Source organism: Parasteatoda tepidariorum, chromosome 10 (genome assembly GCF_043381705.1).
Source record: "Parasteatoda tepidariorum isolate YZ-2023 chromosome 10, CAS_Ptep_4.0, whole genome shotgun sequence".
Taxonomy (NCBI): Eukaryota; Metazoa; Arthropoda; class Arachnida; order Araneae; family Theridiidae; genus Parasteatoda; species Parasteatoda tepidariorum.
The window spans coordinates 79060354-79081567 of record NC_092213.1 but is presented as its reverse complement, the minus strand read 5'-3'; the positions used below and the strand labels follow the sequence as shown (position 1 = coordinate 79081567).

The 21214-nt window shown below is 35.6% G+C and overlaps 1 protein-coding gene across 2 annotated transcripts in view; it reads right to left on the bottom strand.

Annotated features, from left to right (window-relative positions):
- Positions 1 to 1252: 1252 nt before the first annotated feature.
- LOC107449416 (salivary peroxidase/catechol oxidase) overlaps positions 1253 to 21214 on the bottom strand; it is a 36005-nt gene continuing 16043 nt past the window's right edge. The window contains exons 6-14 of one of the 2 annotated variants that reach the window (XM_071186390.1): positions 18842 to 18997; positions 17249 to 17353; positions 16074 to 16181; positions 15866 to 16001; positions 12168 to 12527; positions 10990 to 11166; positions 8865 to 9034; positions 7624 to 7729; positions 1253 to 1413 (exon numbers count right to left, since the gene is read on the bottom strand). In XM_071186390.1, the coding sequence (XP_071042491.1) occupies positions 1344 to 1413; positions 7624 to 7729; positions 8865 to 9034; positions 10990 to 11166; positions 12168 to 12527; positions 15866 to 16001; positions 16074 to 16181; positions 17249 to 17353; positions 18842 to 18997 (1388 nt within the window). In that variant the 3' untranslated portion in view covers positions 1253 to 1343. The remainder of the gene's footprint in view (positions 1414 to 7623; positions 7730 to 8864; positions 9035 to 10989; positions 11167 to 12167; positions 12528 to 15865; positions 16002 to 16073; positions 16182 to 17248; positions 17354 to 18841; positions 18998 to 21214) is intronic. The other variant, XM_043055630.2, reaches the window with a different exon arrangement.

The following is a 21214-nucleotide window of genomic DNA, read 5'->3' as shown; positions in this document are numbered from 1 at the left end:
GGGAGAGTATGAACTAATAGTAGAGATTGAAAAAAAACGCGTGGTAGCAGATAACTATAAAAGTATAAATTTGGTGACGTGGACCACACGTGCTACCACGTCATGTTCTTTATTGAATATATCTGACCCAGCGAATATAATATAATTGGGTATAATATGAAAAAAACACAACTACTTCGATTTAGTAGGAACAACATATGACGCAATGCTAAACGAATGGAATTTAGTTGTTGTTTATTTAGTTATTGTTATTAGTAGTTGTTGTTATTTGTTTTAGTTGTTGTTGTTTATTTAGTTGTATTTAGTTTCAATAACTTTTCTTTATAATGCAATAAAATCTGGCGAGCAGCTATTTAAACGATCGAACACTTCGTTTGTTTATTTGTGGCTTGAAGTTAGGCTCGCAGAAAATGCCGTTCATGGGTTAAATTTAGTAGGAGCAACACAACTTGTGACGTAGGCTATATTATACCCAATTAAATATTTGAATATGCGAATAAAGCATTTCATTTGTACAAATAGAGCTATAAGTTAGAAGTTATCACTGATGTTATTTTTAAGATATGTGAAAAACTGAATTGCTTATAGTAAAATTTAAAACAATGACTAATGCTTAACCCATCAGAACATTCCATTTCGTTTTTAGCTCATCCCTATTTAATGAATGAATTAATATTTGAAAAAACTATATTAGCATCAAGTGTCATTTACTACCAGTTTAAAAAAAAATGTATTTAAAGTTGAGAGGATGAATAAAAAGTATTTTATTCACGATTGAAAATTAGAACAAGTTATAAGGAGAGTGTGAACTAATAGTAGGAATTGTGTAATCTCAAAAATTGACTTATTTGCCAAAAACGCTAGCACATTCGTCAATTTCATTGTCAAAGGTGTTGTTCGTATTCAACGTATTCATTTAAAAATTAGACCAAAATTTAACTATTTGGTTTCGTTTAGAATAAGAGTTACTTTTGAATATATTCAAATTCTTATACGTTCTTTAGGTTAATGGATAAATTTTGAGGTTTTTGATTTCTCTTCTATTCTCTGACTTTCGTTTACTCTCTTGCAACAAATTAATCACTTTCTGACTAGCTTCCCCGAAAATGTCCTAAAACGTCTTTAGAAAAGGATGTGCACTACGTTTTCTCAAACATTAAAAAAATGTTTAATTTTTAGTTGTTTATTTTTTTTTAATTAATTCATTTATTTAGTAATAAACAACAATTATGCAACTCAAAAACCAAACTAATTTTTCCTGCAATATTCTTTTTATAATATTTGTACTTCAGTTATTTACTAATTAATGAATAAACTACTGAATCAATAAACTAATAGGTTTATTAAAACTGCTGTTCCCTCCATGGATTCATATTCATCGTTGGCACGGATGAGCAGGAGATAAGCGGATTCCTGTGGAATAAAATAAAGAATTTATTAATCCTTGCATTTTATGTAGTTAAGTATTAAAAAAACGGTTAAATTAAATATAAATGTTCTAAATATTGATCGTGTGATGCAGTGTGATTCAGTACAGCAATTAAAAACTAAGAATGGAAGTTGGGCACATCATAAAGATATCTAAGTCAGCTGTTCAACTTAACACGTTCAACTTAACACGTTTTAACCAAACACAGCATATAATTCCACTTAAAAATACTCAGTAAACATTTGCAATCTGTTCTTTAATCAAATTTAACAATAATTTGGTATTCATCAAAAATAAATAAAAAATACAATTTAACAAAGATACATAAATATCACGCCGCACAATACAAACCGCAGTGTTTTTCGTCAGCTAGCTGCTGCCAAATCCGACCAATCTTAGTCAAATTAAAGTTCAGCCAAAAAGAATGAAAACGACACAATATTTTTAATTCTTTGAAAAATAAGAAATGTTAGGAATGTTATTTACATGCCTTATTTACAACAGGGATTTAACCCACTGACAGTTCAGCACGTAAAAAGTCGCATTTTAACCTGCAGTCTTCTCTGCATAGCAAACCCGGTTTTCCCATGTTAACTGATAGGGTAACTGTGTGTAGGGGAGAAACATTCTCCCAATTTTGCCCATTTCCTTAACCGCCAGTGGGTTAATCATGAGTCCATGGAAATCTAGGTCAACAGACGAGGAGCTCAGAAGCGAATCGACAACGAAACCGAGGGTACTTTCAGCATACCACTAGGGCCTAGTTAAGCATATCGTAAAGGTGTAACTTACCACTAAGGCACTAGTTAAGCCTAACATTGTGGTATAACATACCACTAAGGCCTAGTTAAGCCTAACGTGGTGGTGTAACATACCATTAAGGCCTAGTTAAGCCTGACGTGGTGGTCTAACATACCATTAAGGCATAGTTAAGCCTAACGTGGTGGTGTAACATACCATTAAGGCCTAGCTAAGCCTAACGTGGTGGAATAAGATACCGTTAAGGCCCAGCTACGCCTAACGTGGTGGTGTAACATACCATTAAGGCCTAGTTAAGCCTAACGTGGTGGTATATGTTACCATTAAGGCCTAGCTAAGCCTAACGTGGTGGTGTAACATACCAATAAGGCCTAGTTAAGCCTAACGTGGTGGTGTAACATACCACTAAGGCCTAGCTAAGAACTGGTGTTGTAACATACTACTTATACCTTGTTAAGCCTAACTAGGATGTAACATACCATTAAGGCTTAGCTAAACCTAACGTGGTGGTATAAGATACCATTAAGGCATAGCTAAGCCTAACGTGGTGGTGTAACATACCATTAAGGCTTAGTAAAGCCTGACGTGGTGGTGTAACATACCATTAAAGCCTAGCTAAGCCTAACTGGTGTTGTAACATACTACTTATACCCTGTTAAGCCTAACTAGGATGTAACATACCATTAAGGCCTAGCTAAGCCTAACGTGGTGGTGTAACATACCATTAAGGCCTAGCTAAGCATGACGTGGTGGTATAACATACCATTAAGGCCTAGTTAAGCCTAACGTGGCGGTGTAATATACCATTAAAGCCTAGCTAAGCCTAACTGGTGTTGTAACATACTACTTATACCCTGTTAAACCTAACTAGGATGTAACATACCATTAAGGCCTAGCTAAGCCTAACGTGGTGGTATAAGATACCATTAAGGCCTAGCTAAGCCTAACGTGGTGGTGTACCATACCATTAAGGTCTAGTTAAGCCTGACGTGGTGGTGTAACATACTATTAAGGCCCAGCTGAGCCTAACTGGTGTTGTAACATACCATTAAGGCCTAGCTAAGTCTAACTGGTGTTGTAACATACTACTTATACCTTGTTAAGCCTAACTAGGATGTAACATACCCTTACGGCCTAGTTAAGCCTAGCGTGGTGGTATAACATACCATCTAGCCAAGCAAAACGTTGTAGTGTAACATACCATTAAAGCCTAGCTAAGCCTAACTGGTGTTGTAACATACTACTTATACCTTGTTAAGCCTAACTAGGATGTAACATACCATTATGGCCTAGTTAAGCCTAGCGTGGTGGTATAACATACCATTAAGGCCTAGCTAAGCCTAACGTGGTGGTGTACCATACCATTAAGGCCTAGTTAAGCCTGACGTGGTGGTGTAACATACCATTAAGGCCTAGCTAAGCCTATCTTGGTGGTGTAACATACCACCAATATCTTGCTGAGCCTAACTGAGATGTAACAATTCATTGAGGCATAGCTAAGCCTAAATTAAGGGAGCAAAATATTATTAATGGCTAGCTCAGCCTGACTTTAACGATTAACACATCATTAAGACCTATCTGGTTCTAACTTACTTGGAGTAACATATCATTAAAGTATAATTAAGCCTAACGTGGCAGTGTAACGTAACACTAAGGCCTAGCCAATTTACTGGCTTAGTAGTCCTAAGGCTTAGCTAAGAATAACGTGGTGGAGTAACATACCACTAATGCGTAGTTAAGCCTAATTAGGATGTAACATTTCATTGAGGCTTAGCTAAGCCTAACTTAGTGGAGTAAACTATCATTCAGGCCCAGCGTAATCTAACGAGATGAAGTAACGAATCATTGAGGTATAATAAACCATTCTCTTTGAAAATCTTATGAGGGTTCATGACTTTCTTTGGATGAACGGTCCTCTGATTTTGATCTAACTAAGACTGGATCAAGTGGAATAAGACGCGACAACATAATTAAGCCTAACGTGGCGATAAAACTCAACATCAACTTATAAAGCCAAGCCAAATAGAAGATCAAGTAGCATATAATTAGAAAAGGGGCAGTGCAAGTTTATGACGGAATTCGAACCCGGTATCTACTCGCTTCAAAACGTTTAGTGGAAGGTCAATTTTCTTAAATGAAGGCAACATAAACTTTCATTTATTTATTGTTACAAATGCACATGCAGGCTTATGTGCTCATTACAAATACAAATATCGCTTATACGCTTTTGTCAAGGTGAGCTTAACTTAAAGATGGATGTTCATCTCAAAGTTAGTTAAGGGTTACGGTAGCACCCTTTGAATAATTTATTTCCTTCTTCTCTTTATCCTACATAAGATGCGTGATAGTTTAGAAATAACATTTAAAATTAGATAGAATTGAATCTTGCTGTTACTGGTAAGCTTGGCCTAATTTTTAGGTCAGGCTTAGTCTGACATGATGGTGTTTTATATTATTGAGGCCTATGAATGTCTAACCTGAAGGTGTAATAAATCATTTTATTTTATTTTATAACCATCATTGAAAAGCCGACCCAATTTTGAATTTATGACTTCCAATATTCAACTCTATAGCCATGTAATTTTGAACCCAATCTAGAAGACAAGAGAGCTCCTGGATCAAGTATTGGGAGAAATTTGCTTTCGTTGTGAACTTTTTGATGAAACTAACCCATATTTGCGTTACATGGAGAAGAAAACCTCCAACGGTTTAAATTTGCCTACGTTTTGGACATTTTGATGGAANCTAGCTAAGCCTAACGTGGTGGTATAAGTCACCATTAAGGCCTAGCTAAGCCTAACGTGGTGGTATAAGTCACCATTAAGGCCTAGCTAAGCCTAACGTGGAGGTATAACATACCATTAGGGCCTAGTTAAGCCTAACGTGGTGGTATAACATTTCGTTAAGGCCTAGTTAAGCCTAACGTGGTGGTGTAACATACCATTAAGGCCTAGCTAAGCCTAACGGGGTGGTATAAGTCACCATTAAGGCCTAGCTAAGCCTAACGTGGAGGTATAACATACCATTAGGGCCTAGTTAAGCCTAACGTGGTGGTATAACATTTCGTTAAGGCCTAGTTAAGCCTAACGTGGTGGTGTAACATACCATTAAGGCCTAGCTAAGCCTAACTGGTGGTATAAGGTACCATTAAGGCCTAGCTAAGCCTAACTGGTGTTGTAACATACCATTAAGGCCTATTTAAGCCTAACGTGGTGGTGTAACATACCATTAAGGCCTAGTTAAGCCTAGCGTGGTGGTGTAACATACCATTAAGGACAAGCTAAGCCTAACTGGTGTTGTAACATACTACTTAAACCTTGTCAAGCGTAACTAGGATGTAGCATACCATTAAGGCCTAGCTAAGCCTAACGTGGAGGTATAACATACCATTAGGGCCTAGCTAAGCCTAACAGGTGTTGTAACATACTGCTTATACCTTGTTAAGCCTAACTAGGATGTAACAATTCATTGAGGCTTAGCTAAGACTAAGTTAAGGGAGCAAAATATTATTAAAGGCTAGCTCAGCCTGACTTTAACGATTGACACATCATTAAGACCTAGCTTGGCCTAACTTACTTGGAGTAACATATCATTAAAGTATAATTAAGCCTAACGTGGCAATGTAGCGTAACATTAAGGCCTAGCCAACTTACTGGCGTAGAAGACCTAAGCCCTAGCTAAGAATAACGTGGTGGAGTAACATACCACTAATGCCTAGTTAAGCCTAATTAGGATGTAACATTTCATTGAGGTTTAGCTAAGCCTAACTTAGTGGAGTAAACTATCATTAAGGCCAAGCGTAATCTAACGCGATGAAGTAACGTATCATTGAGGTATAATAAACCATTCTGTTTGAAAATCTTATGTAGGTTCATGACTTTCTTTGGATGAACGGTCCTCTGAACTTTATCTAACTAAGACTGGATCAAGTGGAATAAGACGCGACAACATAATGAAGCCTAACGTGGCGATAAAACTCAACATCGACTTATAAAGCCTAGCCAAATAGAAGAAAAAGCAGCATATAATTAGAAAAAGGGCAGTGCAAGTTTATGACGGAATTCGAACCCGATATCTCCTCGCTTCAAAACGTTTATTGGAAGGTCAATTTTCTTAAATGAAGGCAACATAAACTTTCATTTATTTATAGTTACAAATGCATATGCAGGCTTATGTGCTCATTACAAATACAAATATCGCTTATATGCTTTTGTCAAGGTGAACTTAACTTAAAGATGGATGTTCATCACAAAGTTAGTTAAGGGTTACGGTTACATCTTTTGAATAATTTCTTTTCTGCTTCTCTTTATCCTACATACGATGCGTGATAGTTAAGAAATAACATTTAGAATTAGATAGGGTTGAATCTTGTTGTTACTGGTAAGCTTGGCCTAATTTTTAGGTCAGGCTCAGCCTGACATGATGGTGTTTTATATTATTGAGGCCTATGAATGTCTAACCTGACGGTGTAATAAATCATTTTATTTTATTTTATAACCATCATTGAAAAGCCGACCCAATTATGAGTTTATGACTTCCAATATTCAACTCTATAGCCATGTAATTTTGAACCCAATCTAGAAGACAAGAGAGCTCCTGGATCAGGTATTGGGAGAAATTTGCTTTCGTTGTGAACTTTTTGATGAAACTAACCCATATTTGCGTTATATGGAAAGGAAAACCTCCAACGGTTTAAATTTGCCTTCCTTTTGAACATTTTGATGGAACTAGCCCATTTTTGCGTTACATAAAGAGGAAAACCAATAAAATCTCTAACGGTTAGCCTGAAGGCAAGGGGACTCTATCCCATGATCCGTTTACCAATGAGGATATTTTAAGTCAACACTACGGTCGGTGTGAACCGAGTGCGGATTCGTATCGACGAGCAATCTCTGCTATTCGAACCCGATTCACATGATTGGAAGGCGAACGCTCTATCCCCTTAGGCTCTGTTTGTGTGTTCTACTAATTGTTATGAAAACTTTTCTTCTATATAGATATATAAAAGTTCCAATTCAAATGCAGACGAACAATTAGTATAAAATTGAACGTAAGACATCTCCGTCCTTGAATTGTATGCTCAATAATTACAACATGTTTGCTGTACTGATGTCATTATGTATGTCATTACAAAACAACAATGTATGTCATTACAAACGATCTGCATGTCATTATGTCATTATAAAGCACTCTGTATACCCATCGATTGTTTCGAATTTGGAGAGAAAACTTATTTTATTATTATGTATACTTTTTTCTATTTTAAAGATAATTATTAAGCATATTAGTTTTTCGAAAGTTCGAAACGTTAGATTTTTCAAAAATTGCATGCATTTTCAACGTCTACTGTGTCTTTAAAAGTACATTTTAAGTCAGTATCATAATAAATGTGAACATTTTTATAGAACATCGTTTTTATTGTTGAATTTACGTACTTGGTTGCACCTGGTAGTTGAAGAGGATATTGTCGGACTTTTACCGTGTTAGTTGTCAAGCAAATAATCTGTGCAAGAGAAAAGGCTTCGATTGATCTTATTTGATCTGAAATAAAACAAAATAATAATGAGGACAAGTGACATTAACTTTGTAGTTTTTTTTTTACCTGCAAATCAAAATGTTACTTCAGTTTATTATTGCTTTTTCTTACTTCTGTATCATATATTTGTGAAGGATTAATGTTGCAAGCGAAATTTTGACCACTTAAATCTACTGACGAGTAAAATTCATCACCATTTTTATAGTCAAATTAAATTAATGTAATCAAGTTGAACATTAGTAATCGTAAGCCCCAAAATTGTGCCGGCTGTTCAACGACGGTTATAAAATAAAACAAAACGATACTAACGCTCCCTTTTCCTCGATTTTGTCTCGTATTACTATTATTTTCTATCTTGTTAGTTTCATAAATTTTTGGAAATTTTCAAGAAGTTTCTAATAAAATTAATAGTAGTATGAATGTCCGAAATGAATAGTCAATTTTTTTTGAAGTTATACTTCTTATGCGACTTCCAACAACCAACAAGGTTGCGTTAAACGTTTAACGCTAAATTTTTATTGGCCGGAAAATCACGTGGTAGGATCCAGTTTTCCCTCATTCATTTCCATACTGTTTTGGTTCTCACTAGCATAAAAATAATAAAAGTCATAAAAGTATTGTTTTTCTATAAATATTTTTTTAGTTTGTTTTGATACACATATAATTTAATAGGGTAGTATTTTTTATTTTCAAATTTAGTGGATAACAATTGTAAAAAATGAGTGAAAACAATTCCACGAACAATACAATGCGACGGATTTATAAGGTTATGTCAAGGTACGTCTCTTGTGAATATCAATTGATTGTTAGGTTTTCTCTTTTGAAATTACATTATGACGCATTCACATACATTATTAATACAAATACATTTTCCATGGCGAGACGATGAGACAACCACAAGCACTGGTTCAAGAGGTCCACGAGGGAAAAATGCACTATATTACCGTGATTACAGAGCACGGAAGCGAGCGGAGCAGGAAAAAGAGTCGTTGAATAGAACTAGTGATCATTCTACGACTGCTGATTCTTCTACAATTAACGTCGCAGGTTGCGAAGTTTAACTTCTTCCGCGCGGAGGGACTTCACGGACTATTATTTTTTTGTAATTTTTTTTATTACAAAATAAGAGCTATACCTCACCTGAAGTGAAAGGATATCTTCCATTTGTATGCGTGAAGTAAAAACTATCTCCAGATTTTGTTCCATGGAATTGCATCGCGATGATCTCAGCGGCAGTGGGTCCGATATCCAAGCCCGGGATTGGGTTTTCTGTAATTATGCCAACATATGCATCAATGTCAGCCGGGAAACTATAAAAAAATAAAGAAAATTTTATTTCTGCTGCTGTTTTAATCGATGGAGTAGCTGACTTCTCTTACTTGTTTGAAGCAAAAATGAACACTGTAAAAAATTTTCGTGTATCTGAACACAAAAATTTGTGGCAACTACTTTACACCAAATTGGTGTTCTACTACACCAAAACCCAAGGATAGTTCCTGGAGCAGTGAAACATCGAGAACAGTGGTTACCAACTGGCGACCCTTTTTTGTGTCCCTCGAACTAAAATATATTAGTTGTCATCTTTTTGCTTGTTGTCAATTTTCGTAGCAAATCTGTATGGGTTTAAAATACTTTTCTTTCGTTGAAAAAAAAACCTAATTTCTTCGTTTCTATGAAATTTAACATACCAACGGTGCAAAAAAAATTTTTTTTTATCAGGTAAAAATCTACTTCTTATTTTAATTTGCAATTTAATACTTTTATTTTGTACAACTTGATAAAAATCTGACAGTAATATTTAATGTTCCTCCAAGCATAAAATTGTCGTATATAAAATTTTTATTAAGTTGCTGCCCGCCATTTGACTGGTGTTTTCAATTGTGGCCCCCGGCCTAGTGTAAGTTGGAAACCCCTGATCTAGAAGGTTCATTTACACTATTAGTGTTAAATAATTGACACCATACACCATGTTTGTTTTCTTATAAACATTAAAATTTATAATTGCATCGAGATATGATACATGTAAGAATCAGTAAAGTTATTTTTACGATACTTTATATAGTAAGAATATACTCAATGAAGATTTGATGATGATCGAAGAATTTATCTATTAGATATTTTAAATTTTTTCGATTATTTTACTTTATTTTTTATTAATTTAGTTGAGAATTTTTTTGACTCTTTATGACTTTTTATGACTCTTTTCTTTTTAATTTACAGAGATAATTCAAACGTCAAATGAGAGCTCAAAAAGAAACTTATTCACTTATTTAAAACTTATTAAACAATCTTTAATTTTTTAAGATGTTTTTATTTACTTTTTTTGAAAAAAAGTAGATTCGTGGACTTAGTAAAAGACATTGCCTCATGGCTATTTGTTTGAAAGACCCCGAAATCGACCCCCGACACATTTTATAAAAAAATGTGTATAAATTGTGCGGAATGTGTTACATCAATAATACCAACCTTCATCTAGCATAAGGAACAAGATTGAATCGAGTTAGCATGTTATACATACTAATAAATTGATATTTATTAATGAATCGAGTTAGCATGTTTTACATTCTTATGAATTGATACTTATTAATCGTAGTGGTAGTTACTCCACAATACTCCCCTACCAGAATTTTATCTGGGATAGAATTGGATGGACCGATACCACTCGTTGCCGTATTTGCGAAAGACCAGAAGAGCTGCATCAAGTTCACTAAGGTTTGAGCGTTTGTCGTGAGAGTTGTATTAAGTTCACTGTTGTGTGTGTGGTCCCTCCTAAGTTGTTATTAGCAGTCGAGTGTATAACTGAGACTGAGAAGAGACGCGCGAGGAGGACGATGACACAGTCACAAATATCAAGTCAACTGTTTAACATAGACGACCATTCATCGAAGTCATATCATGGCGAATACCACTAGTAACCTAATTTGCGAAAGATCGGGAGAGCTGTATTAAGTTCACGGTTGTGTGTGTGGACTCTCCGAAGTTGTTATTAACAGTCGAGTGTAATACTGAGAAGCGATGAGCGAGCAGGACGGTGACACAGTCACAAATAGCAAGTTAACTGTTTAACGTGGACCATTCACCGAAGAGGACGAATCATATCACGTCCGCGGTTGTAGGGAGAGGAATCATCAACCACATTCATCTATCAATACAGGTACCTCAAGACTGAATCAAGTTAGCATGTCTTATATACTAGTCAATTGTTGTTTAATAATCGTAGTGGTAGTTACGCCACAAAATCAATGAAAAAAAAAGTTTCTCTCACTCATAGATATCCTCCAGAAAATAAATATCTTGAGAAGTATTTGTCAGATCTTCAAAATTATTGATTTCTGCATTGGAGAAATGTTTCAAAAATTGATGATACGGTTGCAGTCCAAGATCTCTGCCCCTCTGAACATTCATAGACGTTTGGTCCATACCATAAGTGGCACCTGGCACCCTGCAATTTTAAAATTAAATGCCAATTATATTCTTTGTAAATAGAATACACGTTTCAAAGTTATGCGATTTCAGTACACTTTTCCCCGCTTTGACCGCAAAGCAGTAAATTTCATTAAGTTGGAATATATTGGCAAGGAGAATAAGCAACGAAACCATACTAACAGAGAGAGGCGTATAGTTTGTTTAAAATAAGAACTCCCCGAAGCATTCGTTTGGAGCTGTGGTGGTAACTATGATAACGAGGCATAACTATTTCAAGTAGGGGTGTGGGGTCATTGTTTAGGACAGGCTTTGGCCCGGGTCGGCGACAGAAAGGTAATCTTTTTCTTAGGTCTATTGTGCTAGCGCTAGAGTAAGGAGGAGCTACCCTCCGTGAAATGCGTTATTCTTGTTTCCATAGCAGCAGAATCAGACTTTGTGGTGAGGGGAGTTCTTACCGTAGACGAACTATAACTTTGTGACAAAAATTCCGTCTTCAAATAGTATAACCACAGTCCAAGTCGCAATTTCTCGCAGGTATTGCGAACTTGCATTTTATTCAGGGTGTTCAGTAAGAACATTTAATTCATCATTGTAGAATCATTGTCAAGAATCTACTCAAAAGACAATTCACATGAGGGGTCACAAATAATATTAAAGCAAGGAAAAAAACAAAAGCGATATCGAAATCTGGTTTTATCACTAATGGGAAAAATAGGATGAAAAGAATCAAAAGCCGTTTGAATGCCTGATCAAACTGTTTCGAATAATAATCTTTCTACTCCTGTTTCTTTCTGCAATCAAATGGGTTTTGATTAGAGGTGTACCGGATACTCTTTTTTATAACCGTCGCCACTGAGGATATTTTATGTCAGCACTGTGGTCTGTGCGAGCTAAGTTTCAATCGACCAGTTATGGGTGGGATTCGAACTCGGTTCACCTCAATGACTGCAATTTGTATTATCATAAAGCCCATATTTTTAACTAATATTTCTTTTAAATATTTGAAACTTCTATTACTTGAAGAGATCGTGAGATACATCCCCGATAAAATGACGATCGTTCTTCTGTGATGGCAGTTCACAAGATCCCACAATCAAACAATCCGATTGTCCCTGGTAGAGAGGTTTGAAGTTCGAGAAGGAGTCTGCAAATTTGAATTCCGGATATGAGCTGCTGATATTCTTAGGGACCATGCTGTGGAGTCTGAAAGCTGCTCCTGAAAATTCTACAATTAGAGTTGGATTCACTTCCTCTTTGTAAAGAGAACCCTCAGAGAAATCAAGATCCAGTTCGTACTTCCGCATCATGTCAGTACCAATCAAAAGTGGAAGATATTCTCCGTATGTTACACGCTGCATTACGGCTATCACAATTCTCCTAAAGAAGAAGAGAAAATATAAGTCTGTGAGATTTTATACTTTAACGCTACAAAATAAAGTCGATTTTTTGAAGTTATACTTCTTATGCGATTTCCAACAAGGTTGCGTTCAACGTTTAACGCTACATTTTTATTGGCTGGGAAATCACGTGGTAGGATCCAGTTTTCCCTCATTCATTTCCATATTGTTTTGGTCCTCACTAGCATAAAAATAATAAAAGTCATAAAAGTATTGTTTTCCTATAAATATTGAAGAAGAGCCTCAGAGCTCAAATAAATCTTATTAGGCTAAATTAAACCTTACCTATTGAAACGCAGTGCTATAAGCGAAAGCAGAGAGCACGCCGCACTTTACTATACTCAATACTCAATATTTTCTTAGTTTGTTTCGATACACATATAATTTAATAGGGTAGTATTCTTTATTTTCAAGTTTAGTGGATACAATTGTAAAAAAAATGAGTGAAAACAATCCCACGGACAATGTGGCGGATTTAAGGTTATGTCAAGGTACGTCTCTTGTGAATATCAATTGATTGTTAGGTTTTCTCTTTTGAAATTACATTATGACGCATTCACATACATTACTAATACAAATACAGGGCGAGACGATGAGGCAACCACAAGCACTTCCAATGGTTCAAGAGGTCCACGAGGGAAAAATGCGCAATATTACCGTTATTACAGAGCACGGAAGCGAGTGGAGCAGGAAAAAGAGTCGTTGAATAGAACTAGTGATCCTTCTACGACTGCTGGTTCTTCTACAATTAACGTCGCAGATTGCGAAGTTTAACTTCTTCCGCACGGAGGGACTCCACGCACTATTTTTTTTACAGAAGTACCTACTAACGTGAAGGTACACGTGGAAATGCGTACTCTGAAGCGTCTCTTTGTAAACAGAATAGATGTCGCAAGGTTACGTGATTTCTCCACTCTCCACACTTATCCCCTCTCTATTTTTATGGTTTTAATAATTCTTACTTTTTTCCCGCTGCAGTATGTTTCAGAACGACGTTGAATATATTTGCAGAGAAAAAAAAAGTAAGATTCTCCGAAACCATGGTCACAGAGAGAGAAGAATTGTGGACGGTCAAAAGTGGATTCGTAACCAAATGCCATCTATCGGTAGAAAATGGTATTAACTACAACTCCATACAGCATAATATGCATGGTTTTATCTTTATTTTGATAAGGATTACAATTAAATTTGTCAAAAATATTTAACCAAAGATAAAAGAAAGCACTCCATAACTAAAAACTTAACTTTTAATGAGAATATTAAATCACACAATTTAACAATTAAGGAGCGTAACAAGGAAGAAGATTTTCGATATCACTGGGAAGGCAAAATTGTACCAATAGCAATCAAGAGAGAGAATAAGCTTATTTCAAATTGAAAATCAGTTTTCAAGTAATTATATTCAATCCTGCTCATGAAGAGTCAGCTCAGAGGATTATACAGGGTATTCCATAAAGACCTTCCACATTGTATATATTTCTCGTATCCTTATAAAATTCAAAACGTGTAATTCAAAAAAAGTAAACACATGGGAAGGCATGAGTTAAATTTTTTCAGCGAAAGCTTTGTTGGAGTCTGACATATCGCAGTAGCGAAAGGCAAATGCTACAAAAATCAATACAGGTTAAATTAGATTATAACCGTCGTTGAACAGCCGACCCAATTTTGAGTTTACGACTATCAATGTTCAACGCCATAGCCTTGTAAATTTGAACCCAATCCAGAAGAAGAGGAAACTCCATGATCAAGAATTGGGAGAAATTTTGTCTTCGTGGAGGACTTTTTGATGGAGCTAACCAGCATTTGAGTTGCATGGAGAAAAACCACGAAAACCTCCCACGGTTAGTCTCATGGCAAAGGGAACTCTAATCCATGTTCCGTCTACCACTGAGGATATTTTACGTCAGCACGGTGGTCGGCGCGACCCTGGTGCGGAATTCATATCGACCAGCCGTTGCTGGGATTCGATCCCGGTTCACTTCATTGAAAGGCGAACGCTCTATCCTCTGAGCCACCACGGCTCTATGGTCCCAAATTAAAAATGTTATGAAAAAAAATTAGAAATATCGAAAAAAATATATAAGTGTATAATACTTAATGACGCTAAAATGTTTTATATGTTTTTGATATTCTTTAATAATTTGGTAAATAAGGAAATAAAATCGGAAGTTTAGAGAAAAGTTCAGTTAAACCAAAAAGTTTCAAATGCTGGGAAAAAAAGTTTTTTCAAAATGCAAAGAAAGTTTTTCGCTTCCCCACTTTTTGCATTTTGATAGTTTTATTTTTCCCAATGACTACCCCAGTGACACTTATGATTCAGGTAGCAGCGAGGCAATTGTATTGGCTACTCTTAAAGGAGCACCATATTATAGGAGGGCCAACGCTGCTCCCACACTAGGGACAAATTGTACAAAGAATGAAAGAACATCTATGCATCGTCCGGTATTCAAACTCAGGGTAGGTACTTTATTTACGACACATTACAGCTGCACAATGGGCTATCGGCGACGATCTGGGAAACATCCCTGAAGATGACCCAAAGACATGCCATCGCAAGTTTGATCCTCTGCAGAGGGGATGACTCTCCTGCTTTGGTAGCCCGACGACTTGCGCGCGAAGTCGTGCACTTTACGGTAGAACAGTTAAACGAGGACCGATAACTCGCACCCTCGGTTCTTATGCAGGCTGATCAAAGTGGTACCCACTCGCTTACTGACCGCAGCCAGTGATGCTTGACTTCGTTGTTCTACTGAATACCATTTTTCAGCTACTAAGTGTTTTACTGGGAAAATGGATGACAGTTTGATGCGTGCTCAACACCTGGGCCTCCTTTGTTTCACAAGTAGTATATGCTAACAATTAATATTCAATTTTAATCTACTCGTGCATCGAAGCTTAAGTGATCCCTCTGAACAAGATCACTGGTTAGTCCATCGACCTGTTGTCATCTTTCGTGATCCAGATTTTTCTTTTTGGTGTCCTCTCTTTTTGTACTGACACAGTCACGTGCGCACTTCATGTCAATGGTATTCCCTGGATGCCCCGTATGGAGGGTGAAACAGGGTTAAGCCGAGCGACTGAGAACCGTGTCTTTACGATCAGTCAACTGCGGGACTCAAACTCAAGACTTTTCTGATGTGATGTCAGCTCCCTCTTCGGCGTATCTTGATAGTTTGTTTCAGTATTTAAAACTTCACCTGAACTCTGCACTTACCATAAGTAATAGTAAGTGTAGAGTAAGTTATAGTGTAGTTGAAATATAGAAGTAGGTATTCTTCCGCATATTTTGAATTGATATTTTTCTAAAGTTGTTAATACCTAACTTCCTGAAATGTTTTCTCAGCATTCCAATGATCGTTGATTTGTCGCAGGCTTTCTGCAATAACATTGTGCAATCTGACAAATATAGTGTGCAGGGCTGTCAGTGTTGTATGCATATTCACTCGATGATCGCCTACAAAAGAAACATATTATGAGAAAAATTTTAAAATGTACCGTGTTACCCAGAAAATACTTAGATTTTTACCTGATCTGAAACAGGCAGCTGTCTCGTTGTAAGGGCAAAATACTTCATTTTCTATTTCATTCTCGCAGAGTATAGGGCCGAATGACGAAAATCGAGTCTTCATTCTTCCTGATGAAATATATATATATATAAATATATGTTTTAATTTTTTTCTGGTTTCCGCATCACATTTCAGATTATTAGAGTATTACAGTAGGCTACATTATTGAAGGGCGGTACAGAAGCTGAAGCTGCAGTCACACAGAATTTTGGGAACTGGAAATGATTTTTGAAATTTTTTTACATATTAATACTTGTAATTTCTTTATAAATTCATTATATATTTTGAGTGCAAATTTCACAAAATAGAGAAAGTAAGAAGTTTGATCCCTTTCTTACGACAACCCTCCAAAAGATTCCAGTTTTTTTCTAAAAAAATATTGCCCCTTCTTTGAATTGTTTTTTTTTTATTTATTCATATTTATTTTTTCATTCATTTTATTATCTATATATATCTATATATATAAATGAAGAGATCGATAGATAGATAGATAGATACGGAATACGGGATAACATCACTGAGGATGATCCGGAGACAACATACATATGTCACGTCCGACTTTACAAGATGGACACACCATCCATTTATCCGCGGATCGCATATCGTAAGTTTGACCTAAACCAAAGTACGATCAATCTCCTATCTAGCACCCCCAGAGGTATTGATTTGTTATGGAAACTTGGAGGACTTTGTGTCCCCGACAGATTTAGCATGCACCAGTCACCATTTAGCACGGGGAGTATACGACAGGCGGGAATCAAACTTACGTGCTCTGAGCGAAACTCCCTACCAGTCAGCTAGATTATTCCGGTCCGGTTAAATATATATATATATANATATATAAAGCATTCCCGCAACGACCCGTTGTGGGCAAGGGGGGTCATGGATGATATGGCTCCACAATTTCGTGACCAACGGCATGATTGTGGCATTGTGGTCAGCACTGCGCATAGGCTGCCTCTATTTCCGTGACAAGCTGGTACCTATCGTTCTAGAGCCGGGTGGGCTTCAAGCCGCCACTGGGGATCGGAACCCAGCTCTTTGCTGCGACTGCAAACCATGAGACTAATTTAGGACATCTTGTGTACAAAATATAGTTAATTAAAAAGAAATGTAAACATTTAAACTTGCATACCATCATTGTCATATCTTCGCAGCTCTTCATCATCAACCTCATTGTTACCATAAATTGTAGACATATCCAAAAAAGAGTTTACCTTGGCCACCGGTGATCGCTTATCTGCAACATATAATTTGATTCAACCATTATGAAAAAATAGCATAGTAGATTAAAAGAGCGTAGTAGGAAAATGCGTAAAATGACAAATGATGAAAAAAAAAAGCAGATTTAATATGCATAGAAACATTTGAAAGCTGTTAACAAAACGTCTTTTATTTCTGCTAAAAACCACTTTATTAAAAGATTCATTCCAATGAACTAATATTTTGACACACAACCATGATATATTTCTGAAACCAAAATCTCTAAATGTTTCTCAAAAATATACATTCTTCCATTTAGCTTTTCAAGCATACGTTTTAACAGTGAAGATTTCTCATTTCTTAACAGTGAACCAGCAATAAATATTGATAACCGGGTAAGTAATGATAATTCAGTGGGAACTGATAAACAAGAAAGTACAGCCGGACCTCTATTTAAAGAAGTCTTTAAATCCCGATAATAAGTTCGTTATAGGAAAAATTCGTTAAACAGAAAATAACCTTTTGAAATACTTAAGAAAACACAAAACATGTTCTAAATTCATAAACACTAGATATAATTACAATTGATACACCTTTACCACTAGTATCTACTATTTATTTTATAAGTCTTAACCGTAAAAGAAATCTGCATGGAAAGCAGGAATGGAGCAAAACATTATCCACTGTTACACTAGCAAGCTATATACATTTTTTATTAAAAGAAAGCTAAATTTATGTACTAAATTATAGCTGCACTTATTATAAAAGTAATTTTAAACATATATTACCACATGCGTTCTTAAGTTTAATTGCTACTGATAAAATTCGTTGATTTTGTCTGAGTTTTTCGTTTAAAATGCAAACAAAAAAGGAAAATGATTTTACTGCTTTCTCTAAAAGTTAAGTGGCTTTGAAAATCAATTCAAGGTCATTTCCCCCATAAAATGAGTTAACAAGTTTGAAATGTTCTGAAATATTTCGAGAAATAGGGGAAAAAGATCTTGAAGAAAAGTTCGCTAAATAGAAAATTCCCTTCGCGATTTGGAAATTATTTGACGAAGAAATTTCTAAAAGTGTTCTTAGTTCCTCGAAAAAAATCTCAAAATAGAGAAATTCGCAAAATGGAAGTTCGCAAAGTAGAAAACCGATTGTATTGATAAACTAGTGAACATTCACCACGGCAATTATTGAGTACCAGTCATTATGGTTAACCAAGTATATATATCGGAAACTATAACTAATACATATTTCGTACACATATAATTTAAGAGTTTAAGAGGAGAGAAACTCTCACCATGTTTATGCTATAGAATATTTCACTTTTCTAGCTTCTCAGATGAAACTAAAGAGGAATCACAGGAGGAACCTTTTCATATTCTAATTTGCCCACATAAGTAATTTAAAATTTAATCTTTAGAGTTGAGTTTCAAATGCTGAGAAAAATGTTTTCGAAATGCAAACAAATTATGGCAGGTATCGGTGAGTGAGGAGGTCAGCAGAAACGAGAAGTGTTTTCCAAACTTACCGAAACTGCAGTGGGGATAAGGCAGGGCTCGAATGAAATTTTGGCAATCCACGTTTAGTTTGGCGTAGAAAGGGTCATTACCCGGATAGTAGATTGGCGCACATCTGGGGTCATTCCTTTCCGAAGAATCACAGCAATTATAGAATTCGTTATTTTCTGCAAATGGAAGGGCCTTTTTTAAGACAAATATGTCAACACATTAAAGTTATATTCTTAATAATCAAGCTGAAAAAAATTGGTTGTGGGAAGTCATAAAGAAAAATGAATTTTTTTTTTTTTAATCCTTGAAGTATGTAGATTGATCTAGTCATATACCATTATCCTAATTAATTTCATTCACGTTACGTTGAGTCTAGCAGTGGACTGATAGTAATCCTTGAACGAAATGCAAAGAACTAAATATTTCCATAGACAACTTCAATGAATCGTGTCCCGCAGTGGACTGATCGTTCAGACACCGCTCCTAGCAGATCACCGAAGTCAAGCGTCACTGGTTGCAGTCAGTAAGCAGGTGGGTAACCACTTTCATCTGCCTGTGTAGAGATCGAGGGTGTGCGGTGTGGGACCTCGTTATAAACTGTTCTGCCGTAAAGTGCTCGACTTCGCGCGCAGGTCGTCGGGCTACCAAAGCAGGGGACCCATCCCCTCTGCAGAAGATCAAAATTTGCGATGGTATGTCCTCGGATCATTCTCAGGGATGTTTCCCAGACTGTCGCCAATAGCCTATGTTGCAGCTACAGTAGTACGACGTAAATGAAGTACCTACCTACAATACGTGGAATCATACGCATGTGAAATAGTCAGTCTAAAATATATGTGGCAGTTTTCTTGAAAGGTTGACTTTTAGATTCCAATCCAATCATACGATTAATTTTATAGTAAATATTAGATGTAACTAAATTGAACCCTCTAATTTTAAATAATCCACAATTGTAGGAATGAATGGGGGAAGGAGGTACAACGGCATTTTTTTTTCAGTTCTAACAAATCCATAATTGGAACATACGACTTCTTTAAAAATCCGATTTCTCAGAAACTATTCGACCGATTTCACTCAAGCTTTGTATTTTGCCATGCAAATTAACTTTCTTTAAAATGATGTAAAAAATTTAATATCATTCATTTCAAAAGTTTTTTTTAACCCATGTTAAGTAAAATGCTAAAAATATAATAAACATTTTTTTAAACTTATTCTTTGTATGGATAAACAAATTTTGTAACTGTGTACAAATATTTTTCAATTCGCTTAAAAAGTTCACGAGATATGGCGGACACTCAGAAAATAAAATTAACATTAAGGAATCCTAACTTTGGATCGCTCTCCTAACCAAACTATTGGGACCATATTTTCCCGATTCCGAGTGCCTCCGATATTTTGGGGTCAGAAATCCGAATCCGACGAAAAAAGCAATGTTTATTCAGGGAAAATACGTTTTTATGTCTGATTTCGTAACTTAAAATACCGCCTGCATTAATTAATTAGCATATTTAAGTTCACTCCCTTAAACCATTGAGTCCTAGATCGTGAAAATCCTATTATTAGATTAAAAGCTATTCAGGGTAGTCCTTTTTTTGCGCAATGTACGTGAATCTATACATCTATCTATACAGTTAATAAAATAAAGAATTTATGTGTCTGTCTACCGGATAACGTGTGAACCGCAGGCTCAAAAAGTACGACATTCCACATGAAGCAGAATGAGTATAATTATAAACTAATTACGAAGCTCTATTATAGATTTTTTTTACTCTATTTTTCATTTAGAAACATTTAAAAAATGGAATTTTCTCATTTTCCCATTGCTTTAAAGTGAACCATAAACGTTTAAATTTTTTCAACGTGTTTTGCTTATTCCAATAACATAAAGCCACCGGGAAGAATAACATATAATAATAAATGTATGAAACGCATTGGAATCATTTTAACTCTAGGAGAGAGTGGGGTCAATTGTAACATTTTATACCTAACTATTTTTAGCTAACAAAAAATCCAATATATTATTAGTATTAATTGACAGACGAGTAAAGTAGACTATCCTCTACTAGAAAAAAAAAATACCTTATTTTGAATGTTATTATATTAGTTATTAACAATTTTTGACAGTCTTGCACTTGTTACAATTGTCCCCACTTACGGGGTCAATTGTAACAGTTCATAAATTCAACTAAAACATAGTTAATTATACATATTATCACAGTTGTGATATATTTTTTTATTGGTCAAAGTAGTAGTGATATTTTAGGAGTAAAAATAATAATGAGCAGAAACCTAAAGGGTTAAACTTTTAACTTTAAGAGGTTAAAAATTTTAATTTATGCTGTGAAAGGTGACAAATAAAATAATGCACATGCAACATAATATAAATGATATAG